This window comes from Sus scrofa, chromosome 12 (genome assembly GCF_000003025.6).
Source record: "Sus scrofa isolate TJ Tabasco breed Duroc chromosome 12, Sscrofa11.1, whole genome shotgun sequence".
Classification (NCBI taxonomy): Eukaryota; Metazoa; Chordata; class Mammalia; order Artiodactyla; family Suidae; genus Sus; species Sus scrofa.
Window position 1 is genome coordinate 14,931,429 of NC_010454.4, and position 23,652 is coordinate 14,955,080.

At 53.1% G+C, this 23,652-nt stretch overlaps 1 protein-coding gene across 1 annotated transcript in view; it reads left to right on the plus strand.

Annotated features, from left to right (window-relative positions):
• Positions 1 to 23,652, plus strand: part of ERN1 (endoplasmic reticulum to nucleus signaling 1) — an 81,378-nt gene that overhangs the window by 49,516 nt on the left and 8,210 nt on the right. Inside the window, exons 5-18 of the mRNA XM_005668695.3 lie at positions 1,315 to 1,387; positions 3,525 to 3,647; positions 7,766 to 7,867; positions 8,695 to 8,956; positions 10,188 to 10,266; positions 11,227 to 11,392; positions 12,954 to 13,072; positions 16,206 to 16,397; positions 17,938 to 18,205; positions 19,203 to 19,293; positions 19,510 to 19,699; positions 20,488 to 20,587; positions 20,793 to 20,992; positions 22,389 to 22,536. Of these exons, the coding sequence (XP_005668752.2) occupies positions 1,315 to 1,387; positions 3,525 to 3,647; positions 7,766 to 7,867; positions 8,695 to 8,956; positions 10,188 to 10,266; positions 11,227 to 11,392; positions 12,954 to 13,072; positions 16,206 to 16,397; positions 17,938 to 18,205; positions 19,203 to 19,293; positions 19,510 to 19,699; positions 20,488 to 20,587; positions 20,793 to 20,992; positions 22,389 to 22,536 (2,113 nt within the window). The remainder of the gene's footprint in view (positions 1 to 1,314; positions 1,388 to 3,524; positions 3,648 to 7,765; positions 7,868 to 8,694; positions 8,957 to 10,187; positions 10,267 to 11,226; positions 11,393 to 12,953; positions 13,073 to 16,205; positions 16,398 to 17,937; positions 18,206 to 19,202; positions 19,294 to 19,509; positions 19,700 to 20,487; positions 20,588 to 20,792; positions 20,993 to 22,388; positions 22,537 to 23,652) is intronic.

Consider the following 23,652-nt stretch of genomic DNA (forward strand, 5'->3'; position numbering starts at 1 on the left):
GGAGGCCTTTATGTAAGTTGTCTCAGCAGCCCTCTGGGATATAGTTGTTAGTTCCCTCTGCAGCAGAGGTGTGGAACCTGTGCCCAGAGAAGTGAAGGGATGTGCCCAAGGCTAGAGCATCAGGTGTTGGAAGGAGGCTCAATACCTCACCTTCCAAAGGATGCTCTTCCCGCCTTCCACAAGTCTCCCCGTGTGGTGCTTTAGCATCTCCAGGGACCACGAGTTTCCAGCTTGGGCCTCGAAGCTCAGCAGACAGCCCCCACTCCAGACTGGAAACCTTGCAACAGCTTTCTGGTCCTCAGAAACATCTGGCAGAAACTCAGTCATCACAGTCTCTTCTTGGCATCTTTCCTTTTCTAAAGCATAGTTAAAATGTTGGGAAGATGGGGAAAATCCACATTATTGGTTATATCTAAAGTTCTGTTTATTAAAACTCGAGTGAAATCTTTGCTTTGTTGGAGAAAAAGGTGACAGTGTCATTAGAAGCAGGTTTCTATAGACCGGTTTCAAGAACACAAAATGTTCCAAAAATAAAGTGTTCTGAAACAAACATTAACCAAAAGAACTCATCAGATGTCAGCTGTAGACTCAGAAGAATCGGTTTTATGATGAAATGCAGTTGAAACGTGGATTACTCTGGATTTCTTTTCCTGGCACCTAACATAACTTCCTTTTAACACCCAAAGGCCCAGTTTTCTTCTGTTTTTCAGTTGAGCATTATTTGCTGAAGAAAACACGAAAACTTCTTTTACCACCTCAAACTCCTGTGTAGCCCACGTGGTACAGGCTCCTCCTTCTCCTGAGGCTCCAGTTGGGCACCCAGGTTGCTGCTCGAGAGAGGAGCCTTCTGGCCACTCCCACTCGAAGGAGCAGTTTCTATCCAGTCTAGCCTGCTCTGGGCCAATTCTCCAAAACAGGACAATTTTCCAAGACAAGACAATTCTTCTGGCCACCCTCACCCCATCTTAGAATTTCAGAGATTGTGTAACTCTCCATGTTTGTGTGCCTTTTCAGAAGAGGTTTGTGCCATCCCTGGAAGTGCTCTGGACAAGCGACGTCGAGGGGCTTATCAAATAAAAGAATTAGTGTTTATAGCGCCCAGGACCTGGGAGCCTCAGCTTGTCCAAAGTGGAGATGGGAGCCTGGGGTACTCGCTTCTCCTTGGTTTCCCGGCAGGAAAACCCCCATCCACCATCAACCGTGCTTCTCTCTTTTTCGCAGAGTTGGGTAACAGAAACAGACAGTGCAGTGACCTTGTAATAATTGCACAAGACTTGGTTAACTCCTTTTCCCCTTTGCCTCTTTTTTTTAAAGAAACTTCCCTTTACGATCCCAGAGTTGGTGCAGGCATCCCCGTGCCGAAGTTCGGATGGAATTCTCTACATGGGTAAGAGTTCCTGTTTTCGACACTGAAACCTGATCTCTGTGGCAATGAGCCCCCAGAAGCTGGGGAAGCGGCGGGTCTGAGAGGGAGGTGTACAGCCACCCCCCACCCCACCCCATCCCTTCTGGGAAAGGTCTTTCTTGCCTGGCTTGCGCTGCTTCGCACCAGGATCAGCTGACCAATTAAGAAAGGGTTCCCTCCACTTGGGAGCCGACTTGACACCATTAATATGGTTATTCATTTAACAAGCTTTTAGCTGCTGTGTTGACCTACCCTGTGATTTAAAGATTGCAACATACCCAGAAGCAACTGGATGAAATTTAAAGTGAATACTATAGTCTGAGCCAAGAAAGGGAAGCCAGGCTCTGCCTATTAATTATAGGGCTTTCTCAGTATTTCCTGCTATCAGAATATTGGGTAAAAACAGCACTTAACAGCTAGCTTAGATAAGGCCTTCATACCTACCGGGGTCACGTCTTTCAAAGCATCGAATCAGCCGCTTTTCTTTTATTATGTTGCTGCCAAAATGTCGACAAAAATGCCTTGTAACACAAAGGAGAGCCGTATTTATCTTAAAAGTGTAGTAATGATAATATCCTGTGTTTATAAAGCTTTCTGAGGACCTGCAAGTGCTTATTGCCTATTCTTGCCTCAGGAGCTTTGTGTGTGTTTCTGGGCCTCAAGCGCAGGCTCAGGCTGGAGTTTTAGTTTTTGTCTAAGGAGACCAGGGCTCTTCCCCCACACCCCCACCCCCTCTTCAGCAGGAGGAAGCCTCCAGCCTGGGGAGTCAGAGAAGGCAATGAGCACAGGCTTCCTCTCTGCTCCGGGCCATGCCCCGGGCCCATCTGAACATCATCTGTGTCTCTGTTTTCCGTTTGGGCTTCCAGCTCTGGCCAGCCATTCATCACTTAGGGTGCATTTAAAATTGTGGCAGTTGCCCAATCCATCCATAAAAGGGGTAGCTGAGTTAAACAGACTGGGATGGTCCTTGAAGTAACCAGAAGGGCGCCAAGCCAGACGGAAAGGGGTTCTGGTCACAGCTGTGTGGCTATGTCTTCCTCTTCGTCTTCAGATCTTTTTCATATTAAGACTTTGTCATTGAGAACAGGAAGTTAGGATCCATGGACAAGTTTCAGACACGTGGACTGGGCATGTATGCTACATCTGTCCGAACCAATTGTATAGCGTTAGCAAATTCCAAAGCCCTGTGCTCTTGCTGGCATCTCAGTGCTCTACTTCCAAGCGCCCCTCGAAATAGGAACCTGGGCCAGTAAGGTGGGAAGAGACAAGTGACCAGAGGCCACGCCTCACAAAACAGATGTGTGCACATCACGGTGCAGGTGACCTCCAGGTGGGAGCTGTATTAATCTTGAACTCGCCGTGGTAATAAGATCCTGCACCTTCCCAGCAGCTGTCTTAGGAACTGGCCGTTACCAGGATGCTCCGGTGTATCTAACCCGTAAGGACGTACGCTTGGAGTTTTCCTATTCGTGTTGTCTGGCTGCGATGTCCACCTGTTCATACCTTTTAATTAGCTGACTGAGGGGAGGGTGTAGCATGTGGCTGGGGAGTCGCTTACTGGCTGGGGTCATAGCCGAGATAACTTGGCCTCATTAGCACCAGCTTGCCACCAACTCTACTGCCTGGTCACAGAGACCAGCCAATTAGAGGTATAAACAGTAACTGTAAATGCTCTTTACATGAGGGCTCATTAGTAGGGACGTTGAGATCCCTGAGTGATGGTTACCAGGGAGATGAACCCCTGGGCCCATTTCTGGATTTATGTAGATCCTAGTCTATGGGAAAGGGATTGCCTTCACAGGCCAGATTTTTCAAATGTAAGGCCACTCATCAAAGCAATAAAACCTGTGAGTTATCACGTTATTGGGCTTGGAGAAATTTTTATACCATGACTCGGTAATTAAATTGTTATAAGACCGGGCGGCCCAAGAAGTCTTATTATCGCCACGTTACTATTAACCTCGTTGCCCTCGGAGCATCACGGAAACATCTTCAACATCATAAGAATTTCAGGCCTGTCTCTCAGCGCAGAGAACAACTTGGACCGCTAGTTTGGCAGTGGTATTTTTTTTCCATGTCGGGTGAGTGTAAACCACAGCGTGTCCTTGTGACCTTGCAGGTAAGAAGCAGGACATCTGGTATGTAATTGACCTCCTGACCGGAGAGAAGCAGCAGACTTTGTCATCGGCCTTTGCAGACAGTCTCTGCCCATCAACCTCTCTTCTGTATCTTGGGCGGACAGGTAAGAAGGAACTTTTCATTGTGTCCTGGTAATGGCCAGTTCCTGTTTGCAAAAAAGGACCTGAAGTGGCCTCCCCATGGCTCTCTGCCTCCAGGCTTCATTCTCCAGAAGGGGGCCAGAGCAGAGCACTCTTCTCCACGCACAGATGGGACCACGTTGTTCCCCTTTATAAGACCCCTCAGCATTGTTCCCCTTTGTAAGACCTCAGAAGCGGCTCTCCTTGCCTGAGGATTATAGCCCAACCAGCACCACAGCCCGCAAAGTCCCCAAGATGCAGCTGCTACCTTTTTTTTTTTTTTTTTTTTTTTGTCTTTTTAGGGCCGCACCTGCAGCATATGAAGTTCCCAGGCTAGAGGTCGAATCAGCTGTAGTCGCTGGCCTACACCACAGCCACAGCAATGCCAGATCCGAGCCATGTCTGCAACCCTGCACCACAGTGCATGGCAACGCCGGATCCTTAACCCACTGAGCGCGGCCAGGGATCGAACCTGCGTCCTCATGGATGCTAGTCAGATTCATTTCCTGACATGAACTCCTCTGCTACCTCCTTTTTGCCTCCTCCCTCGCTGAGTTTCCCTCCCTTGAACATTTCCCAATCAGGATGGACTGCAATTCCCAGAATAAGCATTGCTATTTAAAAAACCAGGAGCAGTGGGTCCGTCTCCACCAGACACGTGCGTTTTTGCCTGTCTGGTCAGCGTCTGCTCTTCCTTCACAGCAGCGCCCAGACGGCGCCCTCTCTGCAGCTCCCCTCCCTACCTGGGGCCGCAGCTCTCCCGTCCTCAGTCTCCTGCACGCACAGCCACACCGCCATTCACACAGCCCCCCTTGGCCCTTTACAGGCATCAGCAGCACCTCCTCACCACCCCATTTCCCATCCCCTCTCTTTCAGCCTCCTTCCTCCTAACACGTGCCACTACGTGTTGCTGAGTCATATTTGCCGATTTTCTGCTTCCCCACTGGACTCTCAGCTTTCTAAGGGCGGGACTTGGTTTAGGTCACCTGCTGAATCGCTACTCCTGGCACATTGTTGACGTGCAGCAGGTGTTCAAAGGCTGCAACTAGTGAATTGGGGGCGGGTGGTGGGGGGAAGGGGGCAGGGTGGTGGCCCTTCCTCCAGGGATCTGCCTTCCTCATTTCATGTGTGCAGCACCGGACCTTTACCTCTGCTCCATAAAAACTGTGCAACAGGCGTTCCCATTGTGGCTCAGTGGTACCGAACCTGACTAGTAGCCATGAGGACATGGGTTTGATCCCTGGCCTCACTCGGTGGCTTAAGGATCTGGCACCGCCATGAGCTGCAATATAAGTTGCAGATGCTGCTTGGATCCTACGTTGCTGTGGCTGTGGTGTAGGCCGGCAGCTGCAGCTCCAGTTTGACCTCTAGCCTGGGAACTCCCATATGCCGCAGGTGTGGCCCTAAAAACAAAGACTGTGGAATGGACAGTTAAAATAGAGCTAAAAGGTGAGGTTAAAAAGAAAATACTTAGAATGAAAAACCTTGGAGTGAAAAAATTTACACTGAAAAGCTGAGATGAAATCATTACAACTGAGCACTAAATTTGGGTCTAAACATTCAGGTAGCCAAGGCTTTAAAAAAAAAAGAGAAAGACCCTTCCTTCAGGTGCTGCGGAAACCAATGCTTTTTGAAAAATGAGTGAGACGAACCTTGAGCCCTAGAAGCTGGCTGGGCCCACCTGCAACTACAGGGGTGGTCTTATTAAACTCTGGGGCCCTCCACCCACCCCGACCCCCCACAAAAAGCAGGTGTTCCGACTATAGTAACCACTTAGGGTTTGTTTGTTTACTGCTTCCATCCACTAAAGCCTTGCCGTGGGCTCCACTTTCCCCCAGGAATAAACTCTGCTTCTCAGGCAGCTCTGTGGTATTGGAGAGAGTTGGGCCGTGCTCTGGCTTCGGGATGGGTGTATAAAGCTGTTTAATGTTTCCGTTATCTCTTGCTGCATAACAAACCACCTACTGTAAGGGCTTTAAAGGCAGCATTTTCCTGCTCACAATCCATGGATCAGGAATTGGCGAAGGGCTGGGCAGGCCGGACCCCCCCTCCACAGGCTCCCCTCCACTCAGGTGTCTGGGACTTGGCTCAGCTCCACGTAGACAGCCTGGATGTCTTCCCGTGGCGGCTGGGGTCTCCTCTGGAGTAAAAGTGGCTGTTACAGTGCTTCTAAGGTCTGGGCTCAGAAGTCCCGGAATTTCACTTCCACTGCTGAAAGTCCGAGGCAGCGCGGAGTCAAGGGGTGGACAGAGAGACCCAGCCTCTCAGTGGGAAGATTGACGCATGTAGCACAGAGAGGGGAGGGTTGGCAGTGGTGATCTTTGCAGACTTTCTGCCCCGTCTTCCCCCCGGTTGCAGTGGTTTACAGCCCTCCCACCTGCAGAATATACTCGCCCCTTCCCAAGACTTCCAAAGTCCCGTCACGGGATGGAGCTCAAAATCCAGCATCTTGGGATCTGCATCAGGTTTGGGAGTGGGCGAGGCTGATCTGGAGACCTGTGAATTAAAGAGATGCGTTGCCTCTACCCGCCCATCTTTCCCCTCCCTCCAGCGCAACAGTGAGACAGGAGAGCTGCCACAGAGACTCCCATCCCGAGGGGGAGGGAGAGAGAGGGCCTTCGTGATTCTGGAGCCCAGCCAGGCACCTGTTTTTGGGTTGCCCTCCTCTGAAGGCAGGGAAGACTCCATGATTAGAGCCCGGGCTTGCCCTCTGGACTTGGTCTCCTACTATGTTGTTCTCACCAACCTGGTCCTTCCCTTTGAGAAGTCCTTTCTTTTCCATGAGAAACGGTTAGGATTTTGTGACTTTCTCAATCTGTCCATTGAAAGTTGGGGGATATAGAGGCCTTTCTCCCCCACTTTCTGAGTGTCTCTGGTTTTTTTTCAGTCCATGCTGATATTACTTCCTTAAAAATATTTGTGGGCTTCTCATGTGTCAAATTGTAGTCTACACCTTAGATGAAGCCGTACCCACAAATCTCTCTACTCTGAGCTATGGGGTAAGACTCTTCGGTTCTTAGAACCCTCTTAACTTGGCACAGAAGGACCACCTTCAGTCTTTCTGAGGTCTCAAAGAAGAGTCTTAAAGCCTCACTTTTGATTTGATCTTGACCCTGATAGTAGCACCTGAACTTGATCTTTGCCCCAAGGCCTTTTTTGTGGGGTCTTTTTAGGGCTGCAGGTGTGGCATATAGAAATTCCCAATCTAGGGGTCGAATCAGAGCTGCAGTGGCTGGCCTATGCTGTAGTCACAGCCACGCCAAACCCGAGCCTTGTCTGCTCAAGGCGACCCCAGATCCTTAACCCACTGAGCAGGGCCACGGATCGAACCCACGTCCTCATGGATACTAGTCGGTTTCATTACTGCTGAGCCATGACAGGAGCTCTCTGAGGCCATTTTTTACATTGAGACTCTTTTCCATTTGGAGCATCAGACCTGGACTCTCTGCATTTCCTTTATATTCAGCTTGAAAACTGAATGGTTTCTTCTTTAGCTCATGTGCCTTGCTTCATATCATACCCAGCTAAGGAAACCACTTGGCACGTTGTGCATTCTGCCTGGAGCTCTCCTTAGCCAGATGCACAATTTCATTAGATACTTTCTGTTTTCCAAGTTACCACAAGAAGTCATCTTACTAATTGTGGCACCACTACCTAACCTGGGTTTTCAGCTTGCAGCACTTTTCTTACTGTTCTTCCACCCGGCCACCCGGTCCCAGAGTCAATGCCACACGTTTCAGGGTTTTGTTATGGCACCATCCCACATCTGGGGACCAATGGCAAATATCAGTTATCTATTGCTATATGATAAACCACCCTAAGCTTCTTAAAACAGCACCGTGACGTTGCTCATGATTCTGTGCATCTTGAGGTCAAGGGCGCAGCGCAGGCAGCTCATCTCTGCTCCACCTGCCGCCAGCCAGTTTCGCTCCCCCATCTGGGCCTTCACTTTTCCCCCGCGTGGCCGCTCTCTCTCTCCCACGGACGGCCTGGCCTTTCTCACAGGCCATCTAGGGTGGCTGTGTCTGTTGGGGTTGAGACGAGGTCAGCACCCCGGCAGGTGCCGTGGCCCGCGCGGTAACAGGCTGGCGTGTGTCCCCAGAGTACACCATCACCATGTACGACACCAAAGCCCGCGAGCTCCGCTGGAACGCCACCTACTTCGACTACGCGGCCGCGCTGCCCGAGGACGACGGGGACTACAGTAGGTTCCCTCTGGGGGGCTTGGCAAGGTCGGGGGAGGGTACTTGCGATCTATGGGGAGGCGACGGCTCCCGAAAGCTGAATTTCCTTTTAAGACACTCTTGGTCACCAGCTTCTGGACCCTCCATCGATGTGTGGTAAATAGTTGAAGAGTAGGTGTTGAAGGCAGGGGCCTGGGCGACAAGCGTGGAGGGGACCCGGGTGAGACGGTGGCGGGCTTTGCCTGAGAGGGGAGGACATGCTTTGACATGTCCCTCTGCGTCTCAGACGGAATTGATTACCAGCCCGCGGGGAGCAGAATTAACCCTCAGCTTGTGTCATGACACCCCACTCCCTCCCTGGCTCATCCCTGAGTTATTTCTCTAGTAAACATTCCGCCAACTCAAGGGAAAACTAAAACCCAGTTCTACTGTCTTAACACTGGAACCCGAACGTCTGACAGACGGTTCCTCTGCCGTCAGCCAGGGCCAGGTCAGTGGTTGGCCTGACGGGTAGGTGTGAAGGGAGTGCTGCCAGGCACCGGATCTGACAGGCCCTCCCTCGCGTCCCTTCTCCCGGGCGTTTGCTCTCCCGCGTGGACGAGCATGCTGTCACCAAGTGGGAGAGGGACCCCATTCTGCGTTTATCAGCCGGGCAGCTCTCGGCACCTTGATACCCTAGGGCCCGAGCCAGTTCCTTGGAGGCAAGTGACATTGCGCGGAGGCGATCTGAGAATACTCCAGAAGGCTCGTTTCCTCTCGCCGAGAGACTGCAGCTTGCCAGAAGAGCAGAGGATGTGGTCGGGCCTGGGCCGAGGCACGACAGGCTGTGTTTTTCTGATCTGTACAGAGATGTCCCACTTTGTGTCCAATGGCGACGGGCTGGTGGTGACCGTGGACAGCGAATCCGGGGACGTCCTGTGGATCCAAAACTATGCCTCCCCCGTGGTGGCCTTTTACGTCTGGCAGCGGGAGGGCCTGCGGAAGGTGATGCACATCAACGTGGCCGTGGAGACCCTGCGCTACCTGACCTTCATGTCCGGGGAGGTGGGGCGCATCACCAAGTGGAAGTACCCGTTCCCCAAGGAGACGGAGGCCAAGAGCAAGCTCACGTGAGTGGGGGGACTGAGGGCCCAAGGGGCCGCTGGGACCCTGGCATTCGCGTCCTGCAGCAGCCGCCTGGTGCACCCCACGCTGGGGGTCAGGGCCAGGGGCAGAAGACTCCTTCACGTCATCGGGATATGCAGAACCCAGACCCGCTCTTTCGGAAACCTCAGCATCCAAGAACTGGGCACCCCTTGATGCTTCAGATTCTTGACTTAAAACAATTTAAAGTTACGGGCGGGGATAAAGGGACCATAGCTATAGTACAATTTGGATCTATCTCAGGGGGTGGGAATACAAGAGATGTATTTTATCTTTTAACTTTCCGTATTTTCTGAATTTTTATTGGAAGTTGTATTTGCTTTAAAATCAGGAGAAAAGTGTTAGGGAGTGTGTGTCTCAGACTCAGCAAGCGTCTTCCGTCCCCGCCCCCCCATGAGCAGCCCGTAACTTGGTCGCCTAGCCTTGCCGAGTCTGCGGAGACGATCAAATGAGCGTGACCTGTGCTCTGACGATGTGTGTGGAAGTGCCCTCTGAATCGAACAGCACCCTTCCGATGTACGGTGTCTGCTGAGAGCCATGCAGAGAATTGCATAGGTGCCCCATCCCAGACTGGCCTTGTTAGTAACCAGCTGGACGTGCAGCCCCAGACAAAGCCAGCCCCCCTGCGCCCCCCCCCCCCACCGCCGATGCCCCAGGCAGGGACAGACCACCCACTGGAAGTCTCGTCCGGCTAGGAATTTCCTGTGCCTTCCCTTTGCTTCAGGCATCGAGATTAGGGCAGCTGACTGTTTCTAGGGCTTCTGTAGGACCTCTAGAATCTTTAAGAATCACAAGACAATATGGTGGGGATGCTGGTGGCACTTGGTTGTCAAGGCACATGGGTCGGGCTGTCTGGGAGGCTGTGTGGCGTTTGCCAGAGTCCAGTCTCCTGGGTGACCGATACGCCTGGTCCTTTGTGTGGGCTGTCACGAGGCTGGTCTAGTGCAGATGAGGAAATCAAACTGGGCGAGCAGGTGGCTTGTGCATCCTTCGAAGGTAACAGCGGGGCCTGCAGCCCAGTTCTCCAGGTTCCCAGGACAGTAGCCTTGCCTTCACCCGCCACGGCTCAGAGAACTGGATTAATGTGGTTCTTCCTGGGTGGTATTTGGGGCTGTGATACTTCTTGCCCCAAAGTCCCCTTTTGTGGGGTCCAGGAATTAAATGACAGCGGAATGCATGTATCTGTTTGTCTCCTAGGCCCACCCTGTATGTGGGGAAATATTCCACCAGCCTCTATGCGTCGCCCTCAATGGTACATGAGGGGGTCGCCGTTGTGGTAAGTACATATGGGTGGGCTCATAGGTGCAGCCTCCTAACCACTCCTGCTCCATTTTCACAAAGAGTGACTGCATTACATATGCATCCTGCTGTTAAGGATGCAAGACACAGATCTTAAATCCTCAAAGACAGTTTCTACACGTACCACCTTCTACTTGGCGAGGAGAGATGTGTGACTGAAGCAGCCTCCTAAGCCCCGGTTCCACCCCTTTGCTTTCGGGTTCAAGTCCCAGCTCCCCAGGCTGGGGGGCACAGCCCCTCAGGCCAGCCCCACTCGGTGGTGGGCGTCTGCTGCATGGTGGATGGCTCTCTGGGGCTGCCCCGTCCAGTCCGTCTCCTCCCTGAGCTCCAGGAGCTCCCTGTTCATCCTGCTCAGCCCTTGTTCAGATGGCGCCTCCACTTCAAATGCCCTCCCTTCTTCCCCTTCCTTCCTTTGCGACCGGTCCAGCCCCCTGGGACCGCGCCAGCTTGCCTGCAGTGCTCGTCTCTGAGTGTCTGCAGCATCATGATTCCCGCTGCTGTTTTGGTCCTTGCAACGTGTGTGCTGTTTGGTTAGCATCCCTCGTCTTCCCAGTGAGTCCGTCCGCTGCTCCCTCGCAGGGCAGCACCTGCCTGGGTCCAGTGGTGGCCGAGCCAGCGCCGGGCTGGAGCTTCCCAGCCTGGTCAGTTGTATCATTTGTGAGCTCCTTCCTGTGTGTCTGCTTCTCACAGTCGCCTCTTGGATTTCCACCCATGCCCTTCCTGTTTTCCGGTTCCCAGACATAAGAAATTAAAAAGATGTTCACCTTTAAAAAGACATCCAGGTTTTAAAGGACGTCAGTATGGTGTCACCTCCCCAGATGGGGCAGCTCCCGCTCAGTCTTGGGGCCTTTGGGTCCCCCTCTGCCTCCCTGACCAGCCCCACCCTGGAACCCTGTGCCTAGGGCCACCCCTAGCCTCGCTCCTGCTGTCTTTTCAGCCCCGAGGCAGCACTCTTCCTCTGCTGGAAGGTCCCCAGACCGACGGTGTCACCATTGGGGACAAAGGGGAGTGTGTGATCACGCCCAGCACAGACCTGAAGTTCAACCCAGGACTTAAAGGGAAGAACAAGCTTAACTATCTGAGGAACTACTGGCTTCTGATTGGTAAGAGCTGGCGCCGTGGGCCCCCGTGACAGGCTGCTGCCTCCTGGTGGCCAGTAGTGGACATTACAATAATAATATTACTGGTTACTGTCCTCAGCCCGGCCCTGACTGTGCTCAGTTCACGTCCAAGTTGGTCTTTCAGACCTTGGAATATTTTACTGCCAAGGAAAATAAACAGTACAGATGTGTTAGCAAGCCAGTTCTCAGTAATTATTTAACGAATGTTCCCAAACTCCAGGACTAAATAATGTAAACTCTGTGCAGTGATCTGCACGCTGACCGTCGGGCACACTGCGCTTTCTAATCATTTCCTTATTTCTCACGACGACCCCAGGCGAGGTGGCACCCTTATTATTTCCACTTAGAGTTAAGCAGTTTCTGTGGAAGAATTCCCTTGGGAGTTGGCCTGGGCATGTGAGGGGTTGGGGGAAAAAAGGGCTGAAAACCCAGGCGGGATTGAGGGTGAGGAGATGGAGCCCAGAAGTGGGTCCAGGAGCCTCGGCACAGTCCCGGGCGCATCCCCTTTCCTTCCCTTCCATTTCTGCGCTGTCAACACCGTCAGCAAGAGAGCACAGAAGCACTTGTCTCCAGCAAGTGCCCCAAGTAATTAGAGCAGGATGGAGTTTTCTTAAATCAGTTTTGCCCTTCCTGTGGCCCCCTCCCCTGCTCTGCTGCCCCCAGCCCCAGAGGTGGGAGGGCGGGGATGCAGCCTATGGGGGCGCCGGGGCTGCCGGGGACCAGGACAGTGAGAGTCAGGCCTGGGGGCTCTCGGGCAGGGACGTGGAGTAGCCGTGGGGCCCGGAGGCAGCAAGGCAGTGACATCTATTGGGGGTGTGTGACTGGGCGTTGCAGAGAGAGGAACCTGGCGGTAGCGGAGCCCTAGCGCTCCCTCTGTAGCTGTCCAGGCCTTGCTGTTCGTGGTTCATCCTGACTCCTTGTAGCCATTTTTCTTCTGGTTATTGTTTTTGCCAAATAACAGGCAAAGGAGGTAGCAACAGAACTCTACCCTTTTTTAAACAGAAGTAGTTTGGGAAGCATGTGTGCTGGGTCCCCCATGGAGGAAAGAGAGCTGAGGCCAGAGGCCCTTGAAATCACAAGGCCACTTTAATTTCATGTAGCAGCTAAGGGAGGTGTTCACCCCTCCCTAGGCTGGAAGCGCACACTGAGGTGGTGGGACTAGAACACCACCCGGGCGACTTAATCCAAGATGGGAACTCGATACCCTCGGTGGGGTGATGTCATGGGGGCAGCGCTGAAGGGTCCCCGGCAGAGAGCCCAGACGAGGAATTACCAACCCCACTCTTGCTCTGAACCTGTCCTGCACACCCTGGCCCTTCTCCTGACAAGCACACTTCTGTTATGAGACTCAGGGCACCGCATCCGTGCCATCGAGGAACAGGATCTCCGTCCCGAGGTTTCTCTGGTCACCACCTCGCACTTTCCGAACGTGAGCGTCTGCATCAGGGGCCTCCCTGTGTAGTGACCGATGCCCACGCTGAGTGCCGTCGGCGACTGCCGTGCAGGGAGGCTTCCTCCTTAGAGGTTTCATTTCCCCTCGCAGGTCACCACGAAACCCCGCTATCCGCGTCTACCAAGGTGCTGGAGAGATTCCCCAACAATCTGCCCAAACACCGGGAAAACGTGATTCCTGCCGACGTGGACAAGAAGAGCTTTGAGGAGGTGAGCGGGCAGGTGGACCGGGGGTTCCTGGTGTCCGGAGTCAGCGGGGAGCCCTCGTCTGTGCCTTCGGAGCCTGCAGTCGGTTCAGGAGGGAGGAGGGGTGCGCGGGTGTCCACGGCTAACAGAGCTGAGGAAGGGGAGCACGGGGAGCCTGGGGAGTCCGCGGGGAAGGCCGGCGAGGGCACCGAGGGAGGCAGCCGAGGCGAGGACCAGGGCCGACTCACCCTGCCCGCCCGCTCTGGGCCGAGGAGATGGGCAGGGAGCAGTGGGAGATGGGACCACTCCCATCAGTGGCTGCAGAGGAAGCAGGTTCCAGGGGGGGCAGCTGGTGAGGAGCCGACAGAGGGAGCAGAGGGGCGGCTGAGGTTTTATGAAGCCGGGCGTGGCCCACTGGCCTCCTCGGCCTGGCAGGGACCCCAGGGCTCCCACGGGATGGGTGTCGGCGGCAGGGAGGCCTACCCGGTGGTAGCAGCGGCCGGGAGCCTCTGAGCTGGGCCTCCTGCAGCCCTGCCGTGGGGGCGCCAGGGCTGTGGGCAGGGTCAGAGGAAGAGGGGAGTGGCTGGCCGACGTGGGGGCAGTGATCACGACAAACTCGCTTTAGAGATTTAGATTTTATCCAGAGCAAAAGGAAAAGAAAATCACGTGGATGGTGAAGATTCCAGGGTGCAGTATCTGAGCTGTCCCTCGTCTCCGGGGGAACCGGGTCCGAGGAACACGTGGAGTCCGCAGACAGTGATCCTGGGTAGCACTGGCACCCTAAAATCTTGATCTAATTTAAGTCAAACATTTGCTATTACATAGTTAGGAAATCCAAGTTCAAGGAGGAAGATTAAGCAGTACTCTTAATCTAACACCCAGAGATGGCTGTAGCTGAGATTTTCCTATTTCATCGTTTAGTCTTGAACAGAGACTCTTTTTAAAAGTCCATTAAAATACTCTGAGGTATATTTATCTGCCAATGAGGCTAACTTTTAATTTTTATTTATTACTTAATGACTTTTCTTGCATTTATAGATGTACAACAATCATCACAAACAAATTTTAAGGCATTTCCATCCCAAACCCTCAGTGCATCCCCCACCCCCTAACCTATCTCCTTTGGAAACCATAAGTTTTTCAAAGTCTACAGAGAAGTTCGATCTGTCCTTTTTTTAGATTCCACATGTCAGTGATAGCATTTGATGTTGGTGTCTCATTGTCTGACTGACTTCACTTAGCATGATAATTTCTCGGTCCATCCATGTTGCTACAATTGCCATTATTTCTTTCCTTTTAATGGCTGAGTGATATTCCATTGTGTGTATGTACCACATCTTCTTGAGCCACTCCTCTGTCGATGGACATTTAGGTTGTTTCCATGTCTTGGCTATTGTATATAGTGCTGCAATGAACATTGGAGTACATGTGTCTTTTCAAGTCATGGTTTTCTCTGGGTAGATGCCCAGGAGTGGGATTGCTGGATCGAATGGTAGTTCTATTTTTAGTTTTCTGAGGAATCTCCATACTGCTCTCCACAGTGGCTGCACCAATTTACATTCCCACCAACAGTGTACTAGTGTTCCTTTTTCTCCACACCCCCTCCAGCACTTATTGTTTGTAGACTTTTGGATGATGGCCACTCTGGCTGGTGTAAGGTGGTACCTCAGAGTGGTTTTGATTTGCATTTCTCTAAGAATGAGTAATGTTGAACATCTTTTCACGTGTTTGTTGGCCATCTGTATGTCTTCTTTGGAGAACTGTCTGTTTAGATCTTCTGCCCATTTTTTGATGGGGTTGTTTGTTTTTTAGTATGGAGCTGCAAAAGTTGTTTATAAATTTTGGAGATTAATCTCTTGTCAGTCGATTCATTTGCAAAGATTTTCTCCCATTCTGTGGGTTGTCTTTTTGTTTTTGTTGAGGGTTTCCTTTGCTGTGCAGAAACTTTCAAGTTTAATTAAGTCCCATTTGTTTATTTTTGTTTTTATTGTCATTGCTCTAAGAGGTGGATCTGAGAAGATGTTGCTGTCATTTATGTCGGAGAGTGTTTGGTCTATGTTTTCCTCTTAAGGCTGACTTTTTAAAACAAACACACTCGAGCAAATAGAACCAAATGAATGTTGTTTCTGATCACATGCTCAGCTAACATTCCTCAGCTGCCCACACACCAACCGAGCCACACACACCCCAGGGTAGAAGGGGCCAGGGGAGGGGAAGCAGGGCGGGCACTGTAGGTTATTCCAGGGGGTGAGACCTATGAACTTGGGGAGTATGCCAAGGAGACTGCGTGTCCATTTCATCAGGCACCGATAACGGCAGACCTGGAATGGAGATGTTTCAGAACAAACCAATGCCTTTTTCTTGAAGACCTAGAGATTCTGAGGAGCTTGGGCAGAAGCTCCACTTTCTTTGATTTCATTTTGAGCTTTAGCAAAGCATTCTGATGCTTTTTTAAAACTTTGAAAAACAGTTGAATGTTTAAATAAATGATTTTGTGTTTGAAGTTGCATTGAAACTTTACAAGCAACATAAGGAAGCTAGCTGCATTATTACTTTACAGCTTTCTGTGTGTGTGTGTGTGTGTGTGTGGTTTTTGTTTTTTAATGTGAAATGTTATCACCAAGTTGACTACCAACCTTCTATTCGACTTGTTACCTACGGTATCAGAGTTTCCCCAAACATCAAGTCTATCATCAAAGGAGGTTTTTGCCTTCAATGAGGATTTTCCAAAGAATATAGCATCTGAAAGCACTTTCAAAAGTATTGTTCTAAAAATGGTTTTTGAGAGTTCCCTGGTGGCTCAGTGGGTTAAGGATCTGGTGTTGTCACTGCTATGGCTTGGGTTCGATCCCCGGCCTTGGAACTCCTGTATGCCACCGGCGCGGCCAAAATAAATGAATACATAAAAATTTAAAGTGTTTTTTAAAAACCACAAAACCCTTTTTCTGAGTAATGATACCACCCCTGCCATCGTGCACGGCCTCTCAAGGCAGTCAAGGCAGCAGTTAGCTGGCTTCGTGGTCTCCGGGTGGGCTTTAAAAAGACCTTTCACAGCATAGCCATTGCTCCTGAAGAGTCACTGCTCCTCTTGATCGTTCGGCTCATTTACACCTGGCTAGAGATTTTGCAGTGACGCAGCCACTGTCTCCCATACAAGGTTATCGACCTGGTTGACCAGAGCTCAGAAAACGCCCCCACCGTGGTGTCTCAGGATGTGGAAGAGAAGTTCTCTCACGCCCCGGCCAAGCCCGAGGCCCCCGTGGACTCCATGCTCAAGGACATGGCCACCATCATCCTGAGCACCTTCCTGCTCATTGGCTGGGTGGCCTTCATCATCACCTACCCCCTGGTAAGGCCCCGCCCCTTCCCCACCCCACCCCCACCGCCCCAGTGTCTCTGAACCTCCGTCCGTCCCTCGTCCCCATCCCTCGGGGTCAGCGAGGCAGACGAAGGAGGCAAGCAAGCAAACACGTTTCTTTTCCCGCTTAAAAGTCATTATTTGCTTATCTTCAGAAACATCGTAATTAAAGACTAGCTTCTCATGAAAGGACCATTTCATACCTACATAACATAGTTTGACTGTAAAAACTGATGGGTAAACCTTGCTTGCAGATCACTTTAAATACTTTACTTTCTTTTTAAAAACCGGGCCTGATAGATGAATATCTGTTTAAAGTTTTGCCCTTTAAAACTGTCTCTTAGAGCTATCAGAATGAAAAAGGCGGCGTGGTTATTCCTTTGCCTTTCTAGTTGGAAATCTGTGGCGAAAGTTACGTAGTTGAGTAAGTCATGGGTCGGCATAAATATTCGAGAGGCGTATTCGTGCATCGGGATGCCTGGAGCATTGCAACTTTACCATCTTAGAACACAAGTGCTCCAGGAGCTCACGTCCCCGTCCCGCACAGAGGAATGGGAATGACGGGCTCTTTCTGGCACCTTCCATGTGTCAAAATGTGTCCACCTGGGTTGTTTCATTTTTTACTTCACACAGATCTTGTTATTATCTGTCCCTTACCCTCCAATAAAGAAACTAGACTCTGGGAAGTTAAATAACTTTCCCAGTGTAACATAGCTAGTTGATGGCATTTCCAGGACTTCAACCCAAGTTGAAAGTGGAAGGAGAGGGAGAGGGAGGGAGGGAAGGAGAGACTTGCCTCTAGAAAACTCCCAGGGGGGTGTTGCTACCCCTGTCCCTTCAGTCACTTTCCCACGCACGGGTAGTAATTAATAATCACAGGTTTCTGCCACTTCCCACCCCGATGGAGCAAATTGCTGTAATAGACCAGAGGAGGGTGGCCCGTGGGGCAGGCAGAGTGATGCCACGGGAGCGGGACCTCAGCCAGGCGCCCCGTCTTTCAGCCCTGCTCTGTCCTCTCCTGGCTGGTGAGGCCGTGGGCGGGTGGCCGGGCAGTCCTGGCCCCAGCTGTGTCCCCTGCGTTGCTGAGGGTCTGCACAAGGCCCTCCACCAAGAACACAGCCATGGTAGACGGCAAGCCCGGGTCTCCCCTGTGTCCACCACGCCCTCAGCTCCCTGGTAACCATCCTTCCTGTTTGGATGCACTTTTGCAACAATTCCGAGACTTCTATAAAAGTCTCAGAATTGTAGAACTGAAGAGAACCCCCCCCCCAATCTGGCCCAGCCCTCCACGTGCAGTCAATCCCTCCTCTGCTGCCCCTGCTAGGCCCCCCAGTCGGGGCATGGGCTATACTGGGAGCTCCAGCCCTTGCCCCCTCTGCCTTCTCGCTGGTCTTGTCCTGCCCGGGGTGGGGGTGGGGGGCTGTCACATCCACTGTCCCTGCCTCTGCTGCCAGAGGCGCCTGTCCTTTCTGCCTGCTTGCTCGGCCGGGGGAGCAGCGGCACTGGCCTGGATGTGTGTTCCTCTTCCTAGAGCATGCACCAGCAGCAGCAGCAGCAGCAGCAGCAGTTCCAGAAGGAACTAGAGAAAATCCAGCTCCTGCAACAGCAGCAGCTGCCCTTCCATCCACCCGGAGACGCGGCTCAGGATGCCGAGCTCCTAGACTCGTTGGGCCAGTACTCAGAGAGCTCGGGCACCAGCAGCCCCAGCACGTCCCCCAGAGCCTCCAACCACTCGCTGCACTCCAGCGGCTCTGCCTCCAAGGCGGGCACCAGCCCCTTCCTGGAGCAGGACGACGAGGGTAAGGCCAGCGGCCGTTTTGGTGCCGTTTCCTCTTTCGTTAGAACACCACTGAGGACCCTAAGGCCCTGGGCCCATTCTGAGAGTCTCCACAAGATCATGAGCCCTCTTCCCAAGGGCTCCCCGAGTTCTCCCACTCTGGGGGCTGGGCTTCTGCCCCGTGACCTTGGCCCTCCCTCCATCCTGCTGCTCAAGGGCTAAGAATCGCAGCCGACCAGAACTGCCCTGGCCGCCAAATCTGAGCATCCCCAAGGCCAGCCAGTGGCCCCGTATGAAAGTGCAGCTGTCGATCCACGTTCCCCTGGGAAGTTGGCTCAGGCCAGCTGTCAGGGCCTGTGTTCCGAGGGGATTAACACAGAACGAGTGCCGGGGACCTCGGCACCCTCAGTCTCAGGCTGGAGGCTCTGCTCCTGGTCTCGCTGTTGCACGTGTCCACCGTTGCCACCCGAATGTTTCAGGTGCAGACTTTTAGATGGATCTGTAAAGAACCCCCGTCTTCAGACTTCCATCCTCACAGTAACTAGTGCAGAGCAGGAACGGAGGGCAGGGCAGGAGGAGGTGGCCCTGAGCGTGAATGGGAGTGGTCCCAGCTGGGGTGTAAAGCCTCTGAAAGAATCAGGGAGTTCCCGTTGTGCCTCAGCAGGTTAAGAACCTGACTGTTATCCATGAGGACTCAGGTTTGATCCCTGGCCTTGCTCAGTGGGTTAAGGATCCCGCGTTGCCACACGCCGCGGCATAGGTCACAGATGTGGCCTGGATCCCATGTGGCTGTGGCTGTGGCTGTGGTGTAGGCTGGTGGCTGCAGCTCTGATTCAACCCCTAGCCTAGGAACTGTCATTTGCCCTGGGTGCGGCCCTGAAAAGAAAAACAAAACAAAACAAACCCTCTGAAATCCCATCCCTTAATCCGAGCTCGGGAAGCTGTAGCCATTCTAGCCTCAAGATGCTTTAGGTCATGTTTGTTTAAAGCAACCTCTTCTTCCTCCTGTTGTGTCCCAGATGAGGAAAGCAGCATGGTGATGGTTGGGAAAATCTCTTTCTGTCCCAAGGACGTCCTGGGCCACGGAGCCGAGGGCACAATCGTGTACCGGTGAGTGGACTGGAGAGCCCTGGGCCTCCCCACCCTTGCGTGGGCGCTCCCGTCGGCTCCAGGGGCACAGGGGTCACAGCGGAGAGGGGCCCCCGGGCTGTGAGGCTGTCGAGGCCGCCACCGCGTCCGGCAGAAGGAGCGTCCCGGGCCAGGGCTCTCCTCACGTGGCCACAGGCTGCTTGCCCCCCAGACCCAGGCCCGCTCCTCATCCCGCAGGGGCATGTTTGACAACCGCCACGTGGCCGTCAAGAGGATCCTCCCCGAGTGTTTCAGTTTCGCCGACCGCGAGGTCCAGCTGCTGCGAGAGTCGGACGAGCACCCGAACGTGATCCGTTACTTCTGCACGGAGCGGGACCGGCAGTTCCAGTACATCGCCATCGAGCTGTGCGCGGCCACTCTGCAGGAGGTGGGCGCCCCGGGTCACCAGGGCCGCCTCCCTTCGCCCGGCTCCTCAGGCGTGGTTTTAGGGACTGCCGGCTTATTCATTTATTTTTTGCTTCTTTTTATTAACTTCTTTGAGGTTACAGTACACCCTTACTGCACCCGTTTCTAACATACGGTCTGCTGCATGCCGACGAGTGTGTATACTCAGTTAACCACCAACGGGGAAAAGCGGGACGCTTCCATCACCCCGACCTCAATCGTGTGGTCCCCTTGGCTGCCTGGGGACCTCTCTCCCGCATGACCTCCAGGAAGCTGGTCCTTCTTCCCGTCCCTGGCCAGGGCTGGTGGGGGCTTGGAAGACGCTGGTTGATGACTCGAATCATTAAGATCATCCATCAAACCCCTTTTGCTGGATTTTCAGGCAGCAAGTGGTTTCAGTATCATTTGGCTTCGCTGTAGGTTTACCCGTCTGAGGCAGTGAACCTGAGCTCCTTGCCTTCTCATCATCTCATTGTAAACTAGGAAGTCAGAGCTTTGCTTGCTTGTTTAACTTAGCCTATGACTTCAGGAGCAAGGCTGCTGGAAAATTCGGATTTGGACAGAGAATACTATCAGTAAAAGTTCCTGTTTCTCTCTTAAAATATGATCAAAGAACATGAGCTGACCCAATACCAAACGTTAATGAAAGCAAAAACCTTCAGGCAGGCATTTTCTAAATAAAATCGACTCCCTTAGAGAGAGAGAAAAGGGGTGCCAAGGAGCCGAGTCCTGCAGGACGGGTGCCGTGACCAGCCCTCGGGTCTCTTGCAGTACGTGGAGCAGAAGGACTTCGCCCACCTCGGCTTGGAGCCCATCACCTTGCTGCAGCAGACCACCTCGGGCCTGGCCCACCTGCACTCCCTCAACATCGGTGAGAGGCCTCCGCCTGCCGGGCCGCGGGCTCCCGACCTCGGCTCTGTCGCAGCGCGTTGCTGCATCACCGGTGTCCCAGTGTCTAAGCACACGAGGACTTAGACGTGTGAAAACCGGAACCTTCGGAGGTGGCCGCGGGTTGGTTGGGAATGCCCGCTGCGGCTGTAGGCCAAAGGCAGGGCTGACATGGAGTCGTCTGTTAGTTCACAGAGACCTGAAGCCCCACAACATCCTGCTGTCCATGCCCAACGCCCACGGCAGGATCAAGGCCATGATCTCCGACTTCGGCCTCTGCAAGAAGCTGGCGGTGGGCAGGCACAGCTTCAGCCGCCGCTCAGGGGTGCCCGGCACAGAAGGCTGGATCGCCCCAGAGATGCTGAGCGAAGACTGCAAGGAGAACCCCGTAAGTGGGGGGAAAACCGCAGAACCAGCCTCTTGTACCTTTAGGGGTCAGAGCCTCGCCTCCCATCCCGGGCTTGGGGCCGCAGCGCTTGCGGCTGGCCAGGGGCGTTCCTTCTCTCCCTACACACTCTGCTGGCACTTTCCCTGCTGTCTCCTGTTGAGATGAATGAACGGGGCTCGTGTGGACAGGTGTCTTTTCCCCGCTTGCTCTTCCAGTCACCTTCCCCCCATTTCACAAACCTGGGAAATCAGAACTCGCATGAGGCAAGCAAACTTCGAGTTTCCATCCCTTTTATAATTTGTTTTCGTTTTTCCAACGTTCTATTTTGAGATATTTTAGACGTAGAAAATGGAGAGCTGAGAATAACTCTGTACCTCTACCTGGATTCAACATTCACCAATATTTCTCACTTGCTTTCTATCGGTGGCCGAACCGTTTGAATATAAGTGGCAGCCTCCCCATCCTTTACCCTTAAATACTTTAGCAGGTGTCTCCCTGAGAGCAAGTACATCCTGCTTCCTCACCAGCTCACCATTATCACACCTCAGCCGTTCACACTGTTTCCATGGTAGCTAATATTCAATCCATAGTCACATTTCCTCGCTTGTTCCCCAGATGTCTCTTAGAGAGCTGGTTTTTGTAAATCAGGACCCAATCAATGTGTTTGTTGCATTTCTTTTTTTTTTTTTTTTTTTTTTTTTTTAACTCTTAAGGGCTTGTACCTGCAGCACATCGAAGTTCCCAGGCTAAGAGTCGAACTGGAGCCACAGCTGCCGGCCTTCACCACAGCCACAGCAACACAGGATCCGAGCTGCGTCTGTGACCTACACTACAGCTCACAGCAAGGCCGGATCCTTAACCCACTGAGCGAGGCCAGGGATCGAACCTGTGTCCTCGTGGATGCTAGCCAGATTCCTTTCTGCTGAGCCACGATGGGAACTCCTCTGGGACCGTTTTTGAACCCCAAATTGTTTTTATTTTATTTATTAACAAAGTTTTAAGACCTGTCCTGTGGGGGCACCATGCTCCTGCCTGGGGGTGAACAGGCAAACGAAATGCACAGAAATCCCTGGCTCGAGAAGTGACATGCTGGTCAGGTAACGAATAGGTCACAGGAGAGCCGCTTCCTGTGAGCGGAGCGCTGGCTTGAGCCACCATTTCCATGTAGTCATCTTCGCAGCAGCCCCCTGGGGCATCCTCATTTGGGGTCGTGGATGCTGAGGTGCAGAGCCGTTGAGGGCCTTCGGCGTCCCAGGAGGTCGGCTCCAGAGCCCCTTTCCTGCAGGGCGCCCTGAGCCGTTGCCACCCGTCCGCCGGTTCTCCCGAGACACCTCTGAGGTGGAAGGGGCAGCAGCATCCCCCCCGAGGAGCCTCTGACGCCCGCGTTTCTTTCCAGACCTACACGGTGGACATCTTCTCCGCCGGCTGCGTCTTTTACTACGTGGTGTCTGAGGGCAGCCACCCTTTCGGCAATTCCCTGCAGCGTCAGGCCAACATACTCCTGGGCGCCTACAGCCTCGACTGCCTGCACCCTGAGAAGCACGGTGAGTGGGCTGCGGGGCGGGCGGGCGGGGCCGGGGCAGTGCCGGCTCTGCGCCCCCAGAGGCCCCTCTTTCCAGCTGCTCGCCCCTCGGCCGCAGTGATCTGACCGCTCAGCCCAGAGCTGGTGGGGGGCTGGGGAGGGTGTCCTTGGGGTGCCACCTTCTAAAGCGAAGCAGCTCCCATCTTCCTCCAGGTCACGCAATGATCAGAGCGACCTGGGCAAAGCTCCCTTTGGGGACGTCTCTTTTCCAGCTCGTGGGGGTGGAATAATCTGCGGCCCCTTCCTGCCCCGACACTGGGGGAGACAGAAAGCCCTCGCTCCATTACCTGGACTCTGGTGTGTGAGCCAGCGGTCAGCGGGTGAGGCCTGGGCTGGGTCCTCGCTCTCCAGGCACGTGGGCGACACGTCTCTCTTCCCGACCTCAGGGTTTCCCGAGTCATTATTGGCCTGTGACCAGCCACTGCTGCCTTTCTAAACAATTGAAAGTCACATTGTTTTGCTCATGGATTCGTTTTCCTTATTCTTCCCTGGAAACAAAACAGCTTAGTACCAAGGCGCGTAATCCTGTTATATAGTGATTGGTGATCACGGCCAGTACCTATCAGTACCTTTTTTGTGTGTGTGTCTTTTTTGCCTTTTCTTGAGCCGCTGCCACAGCATATGGGGGTTCCCAGGCTAGGGGTCTGATCAGAGCTGTAGCCACCGGCCTACACCAGAGCCACAGCAACGCAGGATCTGAGCCGAGTCTGCGACCCACACCACAGCTCACGGCAACGCCAGATCCTTAACCCACTGAGCGAGTGAGGCCAGGGATCGAACCCGCAACCTCATGGCTCCTAGTCAGATTCGCTAACCACTGCGCCCCGACGGGAACTCCAGCTAGTACCTTTGTATAGGTTATCCTGACCACCTATCTAGACATGAAAGCATGTTTTGATTAAAAGGGGGGGGGGGGGCTAAACTTCATCTTGAATCTCTCCCGGCACTGATCCGCATCCAGCCCGTGCGTCCGGGTGGCCCGCAGCCCTGTGTGTGGAGGCACGAAGGTGTTACCCGAGCCTCCGACACTGCGTCTTTCCAGTGGCTCCTTTGCACTAAGTTCCGTGTGATGGGAATG